Genomic DNA, 9,607 nt, shown 5'->3' on the forward strand with positions numbered 1-9,607 from the left:
TTAATTTATAAATTTATAAAAATTATAATAATTAGATAAAAAGTTAAATATTTGAAATTAAAAAATATTTGTATTTATGATATTTGAATATTAGGACGAAATAGGATGAGTTAAGAGGATTTTGCTATACAAATCAGGCCTAAATCTACGTGAGAAAAACATGCTAGTAAGTATTGCGGACGCTTATTCAAATTTGAGAAGTGCTATTATTATAAATAAAATAAATTTATAAATTGACATGACTTTATATGATATATTATAGTTAATTTACAATAAAAATAATTTTATAATCTGATATACTACATCAAGGTAGTCACATGAGTTTATAGTTTACTTTTATGAAATTCTTTTATAGCCAAAGTATTTATGTAATGCCCAAATATAAGGCTCAATCCACATGAACTATACTCCAAAATGACTCGTTAATGATATAATTGGAGTTTCATTGAAACTTTATAAAGAGTAAGAACTTATACTTTTCAAGCAATGCGAAATCTCATACACCACATACCCTTATCATTGTCATATGAGGTATCACAAATTAGGAGTGTCAAATCGTATTAACGGGTTGTGTTCGTGTCGTATCAAATCATGTATATTATACTATATAGCTCAACTTTAACTCGTCTTGTTAAGCTTATAGTGTCAAAATCTCAAATCATAACACGATCCATTAACATAACGGGTCGTATCATGTCAACTCGTTTTGACCTATTAGCAAATATTATGAAATATGTTAACACCATACAGTACGACCTGTTTTAAATTGTTTTGTAAATGGGTTGAATATGCCTGAAATTAACCAGTCTAACCTAATTAAATTTATCATAATTTTATATAAATTTTAAAATCATAATATTTATGAAAATTATAAAGTTAACTACAAGTCTAAAATTACAATTCAAACAATAAAAATATCAAAATTGAAATTCTAACAATTTTACTTTTAAGTATCAAGGTATAATTATAACTTTAACTTTCTGAACATGTCATAACTGGTTATAACGTGTCATAATGGATCAACCCGTTTTGACTCGAACTCGTTAAAACTAAATCCTAATTCACTATTATCGTGTAGTGTTCGTGTTGGGTTAACAGATCATGTAACATATTGTTACCCCTAATCACAATTTTCCATCCTTAAATTCTTCACATCCTTGTTGGGTCTGTCTGTTGTAAGTAGCATGGCTCAAGTCCCATATTTTTGGTTGGGAGGCTCTAATATTATTTATAACGCTCCAATAAAAGTTTCAAATTACGTAGCCTATACTTCAAAATAACTAGTCAATAAGATAATTAGAATCTCATTAAAATTTTATAAAATAAAAATTTATCATTTTCAAATAATATGAAATCTCATATATCTTCTATCATTATCTTTATCATATAGAGTATTAAAATTTCTCTTCAAAATACGTTGTTACAATTATATATGAATTTTCGAGTAAAAGTTAATATACAAGCCGAAAGCGAAGCCAATCAAGATATATCTTCATTATCGGTTTATAAATATAATTCAGTCGTATAAGAATTGTAGTTCTTAGGAACTGTCCTCCTTCCATGTTAGAATTTTTTTCCAGTGATTTCAAGTTTTTCAAACAAACATGGGAGTACTGACATCATTGGACAGTAATCAATACAGATATATATATCATTCATGGACAATAATTAATGATCTCTGGGAGTTGCCTACAGGAAGTTAGGATTACTGATCGCTCCAGCTATTACTGTTTTGCAGAGAAAGGTGGCCCACTTTTTGTAAAGACAAATTTGCCATAAAATTTCATTGAATGTGTCTATCTACTCATGCAATGCGCAGGTGTTTGGTCTCACTTTTATATAGCTATATATAGACCTGAATATTTTTACTCTTTTTGTCTGATTTTTACCAATTGCTAATAATTCACTAATTATAAAGATCTCTTTTTAAGTGCTCAGATCCTCTGAATCGTATCCCCTCCCCTGTCGATGCCCTTTCGAAGTCAATATCCACAGCCTATCCACTTTGTCTTATATGTAATCTCTTCGCCTGAACATGGTTGAGGGTCTCAAGACTGTTCTTAGATAAGATTTTTAATTACATGACATGTTTTGATTGGAAAAATATCATATTGTCCAAAACATTTAGGAAGGATGCAATAGTTCTTGTCTGTTATTTAGGTTTCATGTACCTTATAAATTAGGGTTTTTCTTAAGCAAATGGTGATTCACGATTTCATTTACAATAACTCAAGGAAATGAAAATAGGAAAATTCTTCTTGTCATCCTCACACTTCACACACTACATTTATTTTAATTTTTTTTCATTTTTTCTATAATAAATATGTAGTGTGTGGATGATAAATAGAATAATTCAATTAGTTTAATAAGAATAAAATGAAATAAAAATTAAAAAAATAATATTTTAATATATAAAGTATGTGGTATGAGATGATGTATAGCATTTCTCATGAAAATAAGACTAGAAAAAGGCCGCATCTATTATCCGGGTTGATGCATATTTCTTGACCATAAGTGTTCTAATCATAAAAATAAATCTACAAAAAGACATATGATTTTATATGATATATTATATTTATTTTATAAAGAAATAAATTTATAATTTAACGTATTATATTAAAATATATCAATTTATAAATTTTTTTTTTATAAATTTTTTTTTTTCTAAAACATTTTTAGTTTGACGCCATCTAAAAAATTCAGAAGTACATAGCTCTACAGGGCATTATATATTGGATAATTGGCCATCAAGGTAGTTGTCTTTGAACTTCATTCTCATGTTCTTCGATGAATATCAAGTTTTGAGTAAAAGGGAGTGCAAAAGACTACGATCTAGGGGGGAAGCAACAACACGTGGAGGCTACGTACGTACGCACACCGGTGACAATGTTATGGAGAGCAGGACTTCGGAATTTCCCCGACAACCGGCATGGTCGGCCGGGTACTGATGTGGTTGTTAACAAAGTCGCAAAAATTCAAGCCACAAGTTCCCTAGAAAACCAAAAGTAAAAAGAAATGATAAATGCATGAAAAACATGACAATCCACCGGCCAAACTTGACAGGATCGGTCTCGTAGATGTCGGTTGAAAGGATAGGAAGATCAGATCGGAGCTCCTCCTCTTCCTTCTCGGACATGGGTACGCTTGATCAGCAGAACCAGAGAGCTAGAGAAAGGGTGATAATTTTTAGCAGGGAAAGCCTCACTTTTATCTGTAGGTACCATATCTAACATTAATAATATCTCTTCTTAATTATTTTATTATTTCTTATTTTCTGCATTAGAATTCCAAGTTATAGAAGCCATTAATATAATTGAGAATGCACCATGGAAAAAAGATTTTTCTTCATTTCTGCTGTTCATTTTAATTTATGATCTTTTTCCTTTATATAACGATGAAAGAAGGCTGACATGTAGTAGTCATTCTCCTTATGAATCAAACACTGACCCAAATGTAAAGATTTAAAGACAGTATTTGTTCCTAAAGTTAAAACTTAAAAACTTTTGGTATTAAAATATAGCTAGCTAGGATTGTGGTAGTATTTTGTTTTCTCTGCTTAGGCTTAGAGGTCACCTATGGCTAGCTATGGGTGTTCGCTAAAGTATAGACATGTCTTTTGGACCTTATATGCATGCATGATACATCTGCAGAAGAAATGAATTAAAGCCAGACGAGCGGTAGTTGGAAACATGAAGCATTCAGCCAATTATCCTCACGAGAGAGAGAGAGAGAGAGAGAGATGAGATCATGGAAGTATGTATATAGCAAACAGTTAGATCAGCTTAAAATTACAGTCTGTAGGTGGGTCGTAACAGTCTCTCTGATAGTAAGGAGGTTATAGCCGACCAGGGCGCCCCCACCAATGCAAATGTTGGGTTGGGGTAGAACTACTGTTTGTTTCCCAAGGAGGAGAAAATCACAAAGGAAAAAGATTAATGGTAGTGATACCCTGTTACAATCCATTTATTATTTGTAAAGGATTTTTTATTTTTTATTTTTTTAAAATCTTTAATTATTAAAAAAATTAAAAATATATAATTTTATTAATAATTAATTTCGTAAAATAAAAAATAAAAAATAAATCAAATACAAAAAAGTAATAAATAGATAATAGGAGAGTTGTACAGCCCTATCATTTTCCAATGTACATTAATGCATGCATGCTGACTTGTGTACGTACGTATATATAAATGGTTCACGGCGTACAAAGTACATATATATATTATATATATATATATATATATGTTCTCTTTCAGTAGTGTACATGTCTTCTATGGGAAATGGTGGAATGGAATGGAATGCCATTACGGTTTTGGGGGACAACCTCCATCCCTACTTACAACTTTGTCTTTAATTGGCCTAGCTTTTTAATCAGCCTTCTGTATATAAACTATGCAGTTGTGTTAATCCTTGGGTTGCCGAGGTCATTTTCCTTTTTAATTTTTGTCTTTAATTTCACGCTTTCCCATAAAAATAGCTTGTTCTTTCAAGTCCCAAGATTATCTTATTCTACCTTCCGTTCTACTGTTCCACTTTACACCTCTCTCTCTCTCTCTCTCTCTCTCCCTTTTTCTTTAGCATAATTTGTCTATCGTTTAGTCATTCCTCACAAGTGATTTCTTGTCTCATTTTTTTACTCAATTGGATTCACTTTATCAACCTTGATTTTATACCCCTTTTTTTCCTTTTTTTTTAACCCCTTTCATCCGATCCTCACAGTTGTTTTAATTTGGTGATTTTGTTGATCAATCTACACCTGATAAAGTTTTCCTCTTCTTTATCTTTCTTTCTCTCACTCTATCTCTCCCTAATAACCTGCCCATCTACTCCTCCACCCAAAGTCTTCTCTGCTCCGATCTCCACCTCTCATCATGACTGATCCCTACTCCAGTTACTTCCCTGGATGGTTCAACCTCAATTCTCTCCACCACTTCACTTCCTCCAAACCTTCCAATACATCAATTTATCAATCTTATGACTACTGCTCAAACAACAATAATAGCACAACCTCTTTCACTTACTTTGAGTCCTCTCCTCCCTCTCCTCCTCTAAAAGAAGCTCTTCCACTCCTCAGTTTAAGCCCCAGAAGATATGAAGAAAAAGATCAATCTTCCTGTAGCGCCATGGAAGTGGACAAGAACAAGCTGGACAGATCAGAAGAAAGCTTATTCTCTTGCACATCTGCTGATGATGATGACACTGTGACATTGGCTCTTAATTTAGGGCTGCCAAGCCCTAGTACTTCTTCTGATTTGATTTCCAAACTCTCTTCCACAGAGATCTCGGATAAAGATGATGTAGTCACAGTTGCTTCTGGGTATCCTTCAAACGGGCTCAACAAGGGACAGTACTGGATCCCCACCCCTGCTCAGATTCTGATTGGTCCAACACAGTTCTCATGCCCCCTTTGCTTCAAGACCTTCAACAGATACAACAACATGCAGGTTTGTCAAGTATTCTAATCATGATATGAATACCTAATACTTGAAAAAATAAAAATAGTAATACGAGGAAAAATGTCTCATTTTCCCTTTTCCTTCCTCTCCCATCTCTTTCTGATTTTCCTTTCGATCATTGCTCGTGAAAAAGAGAATCCATTCCTATCTTTGTTCGCACACTTATATTTTTCTCGATTGGTTCCAACCTCTTACCTTTATTTTAAGCGGACTGATGGGATCAGAAAATAGTATATGGGTCCTTAGGGTTTTCTTTCCCTTCTTGCTGCTTTATATATATAAATATATATATATATATATACACACGCGCGCGCACACACGTGTGTACACACTTGGTTTGAAGATTGGATATTCTTCTCTTCTAAGGTTTTGTCTATCACCCTCTGTTCATCCTTTTGCATGATATTTGCGTTTTGGAATTTAAAAAATAAGCATAAATCTACGTGGTCCAACCGAGAATAAGATCAGTATCGCCCTTTATGTGATTGCACACAGCCTTCTGCTTTTTGCACCTTGAAGTTTGTATTTTGCACATTGGCGCGCAGGTGTGTAAAACTGAAGATATCCCACCTTTTCAAGGGCTTAGATGATCATCTTCACCCAAAACAATAATCTCAATCTAAAACTCATCCCCGTAGAGCAAGTTAAACCACAACTGCATACACCATCAATACATGGAAACCCAAGCATAGATTTGCTTCATCAGCAATAAAACAAAAAAACAAAGTATCTTCTCCTTTAAACATGCTCCATTTTTATTCTTTTTACTTTATTGTAGACAATTTGCAAATTAAGAACCTGTTGGAAATAGCGATTCAAACTCCGTTGGAGAATTGAAGCACCATATATACACCCCATAAAAAAATAAAAATAAAAGAAAAAAAACCTGACAAACCTTGAGAGCTAGAATATGCAAAAGTTTTTTTGATGAGACCTTAAAATTTGACTCAGAGGGAAGGCACCCGAATCTTGTGGCATAATTCTTACTCGATTCAAGGGGATGCTTCCACTCCTTTTTTCTTTTTTAAATTCCGATTTTTTTCCCAGGATTTTTTTTTTTCTCGGACATAAGCCAGTAGCACTCCATCCATTACGTTACTACTCGAAATATTACATTAGATCCTCTTAATAGACATTATCGTAAACCTTGAGTTAGACATTTTTCTTCAATCACTTATACTTGAATGTTGCTTATATCGTACAGATGCATATGTGGGGGCATGGATCTCAATACAGAAAGGGCCCCGAGTCTCTAAGGGGCACACAACCAACGGCCATGCTCAGGCTTCCATGCTATTGTTGTGCACCAGGGTGCAGGAATAACATTGATCACCCAAGATCAAAACCACTAAAAGACTTCAGGACCCTCCAAACCCATTACAAGAGAAAGCATGGGATCAAGCCTTTCATGTGTAGAAAATGCGGCAAGGCCTTTGCTGTGAGAGGTGATTGGCGAACACATGAGAAGAATTGTGGGAAGCTTTGGTATTGCACTTGTGGATCTGATTTCAAACACAAAAGGTCACTCAAAGATCATATCAAGGCATTTGGACATGGCCATGCTGCTTATGGAATTGATCATTTCGAAGAGCTGGAAGATGAAGTAGCTTCTGAAATTGAGCAAGATAATGAATCCTCCCAGTGAGACAGATGGGATCGAAGGCTGGATCTCAAGCTATATAGATTTCCAAAAGATTTAACCTTTTGAGCTGTTGATTAACACCACTTAATTGGCTTACATGTAGAGCCGTCTTGATCTTCCTTTATTCCATCATCTCTTATCATAGTCCTTTTCTATTTAACTTATTTTCATTCCTAGAACTTGCTTGGCATTATTGTAGACTCCTTATATATAGACAAGATGTTAGGCCGAGTTCCATTAACCATTTTGACTCTCTCTCCCCTTTCTGAAATTATTAGTCTTTGCAAATCAAGTTTAAGATCACCAGTAGCTATCCAAAAAAAAAATTGATAGTTAAAAGTAAGTAGAGAGTAGCAACATTTGACCGTGCTGTAAATGGAGATGCTGTGTGGCTTAAACTCGTACCTCCTAACAGATTTGAATTTAGTCGGCTGCCTTTTTATATATACCAATTATGAGTGTGGCAATGATATAAAACGTACACGAACTTAAGTTTTAAGAAATTTTTACAATTGTTGATACACAGTATTCTGAGCGACCGCCTTGAGTCGCTAGCCACTTATCCCGGCCCTAAGGAGAGAAAGGATACGAATCCAAGCAATAGAGTGAAAGAGTCGATCCCTTTAATCACCTCTTGCAACTACATAAGTAGTATGAGATCCATTCGAATTATTAAAAAAGTTTCCACACACCAATAATTTTTAATATTAGTTGATGCAGCAGAATTTCATATCAGTAGTATGTTGGTATTAATAAACAGGTTTGCAGATAAAATTCTCTTAAAAATTAATGCTTTTGACACGAGCATATCATGAGCTTATAGACTAAGGACATGGAAAGGGAAGATTGAGTCATTGTTCATGATCATGTCCTCCCTCCGTACGTAAAATATGCCCATGCATATCTCTATATCATAGTTCGAGTTTTTTCTATATGAATAGGATTTTACATGCTAATTTATTTATGTTCACGAAATCTATATTTTATATACACTAACAACTATATGCAAGTCCACCAATAAATATAAAATTAGTGAGAGAGAGAGAGAGAGAGAGAGAGAGAGAGAGAGAGAGTACCGTGTGCTTTAAAGAACAAAAATCATGATAGAGTTACAACTTATAGAAAAATCATCATTGAAAAAATAATCTTTCAACATTTTGAACTATTGATTGTTAAAAAATATTTAAATTAAAGTGAAAATTTTATTTATTTTTAATGCTAATTATATAAAAACTATTATAAATATAAACTCTAAAGTTATTCTTTAAAGAAGACCATATTTATTTCTTGTTATTTTATTTTTTAGGCATGTGCAGGAAGGGATAGAATGGGATCTTGATGGCAGCTTTGTGAGGTTGAGAGATAGATCAGATGCAGTAGTCAAAGGGGTTAATGACTTGAAATGTCATTTCCAAGTATGACACAGTACGTAGTCAGGGTATGTACAGTGGGATCGCTTCAGTAGGGGTATAGTTTAACCCAACCAATGCAACTACAGAGCTTCTCGGCCTATCTCTCCCTCTCTCTTTGTCTGTGTCTTTTGACTTTTTGATGAGGGAACTCATATGGCAGTCTTTGACAGTTATTGGAGTATCATTGCCTGTATACAGATTTAACAGAGAAGAGTGAAATGATCTCTGCATGTTGAGGAATACGAGAATTGATTATGCCTTTTCTATCCATCTTTACTTGCTTTGCCGTCTCTTCTGTCAAACCTGTAATGAGCAGTAAATGAGTCTACGATACATAAAAGGCGATGATGGAGCTCTAATGAAGTAAATGATCAATCTATGGTACATAAAAAACCATGATGGAGCTCTAATGAGGCTACTATTGTCTTCGCCAAACATACAAGAGACAATACTATATATACATGGATTATAAAACTAATGGATTAATGTTCTTCTATCTTCTAATAATTCTTATTTTTTATCAAGAATAATAGTATTGATTGTCATTTTAATATGATTTCTTAATGCGATATTAAGTAATTATAAAACTATTTATCAACTTTTACTTATATTTTAAATCGACATAATATAAGAGAAGGATGAGAGGTTGATGAATAAGATCAGTACGGTAATTAACATTTTTCTTATGCTAACTAAGGTGTAATGCACTTCATTAAAAATATTTAAATTTTACATCATTATTCACAATTCAAAATATAGTGGTACAAAAGTTACAAGTGTATCATTACTGGAATCGTTTTCTGAGTGAAAACCCATTAACTATTAATCATATGAATTTGTAATGAAATATATATATATATATATAGATTCATCATAAACTGCCATAATTTGAGTAGTATATGCAAATTAACATAAAATGTCACTACAAAAAAACTCATCAGTCGTGACTAGTTATTTTTTTTAAATGATTATTTTCTATTAAAATGAGTCTGTTTTGATTGCAAATAGTTATTCTCATCGTATATAATCATTCACAAATGATCATTCTTTTTGTAATGTGTGCAATTAATTACTTCGATTGTATATGTACTACTATA

At 33.1% G+C, this 9,607-nt stretch overlaps 1 protein-coding gene across 1 annotated transcript; it reads left to right on the top strand.

Moving 5' to 3' along the window:
- Positions 1–4,294: 4,294 nt before the first annotated feature.
- LOC122293367 (zinc finger protein WIP2-like) lies at positions 4,295–7,342 on the top strand. The gene is made up of 2 exons (XM_043101925.1): positions 4,295–5,444; positions 6,661–7,342. Exons 1-2 carry the CDS (start codon positions 4,872–4,874, stop codon positions 7,099–7,101), a joined length of 1,014 nt encoding a protein of 337 aa, XP_042957859.1. The 5' UTR covers positions 4,295–4,871; the 3' UTR covers positions 7,102–7,342.
- The last annotated feature ends 2,265 nt before the right edge of the window (positions 7,343–9,607 follow it).

The sequence above is a fragment of the Carya illinoinensis genome, chromosome 14, assembly GCF_018687715.1.
Source record: "Carya illinoinensis cultivar Pawnee chromosome 14, C.illinoinensisPawnee_v1, whole genome shotgun sequence".
NCBI classification, from domain to species: Eukaryota; Viridiplantae; Streptophyta; class Magnoliopsida; order Fagales; family Juglandaceae; genus Carya; species Carya illinoinensis.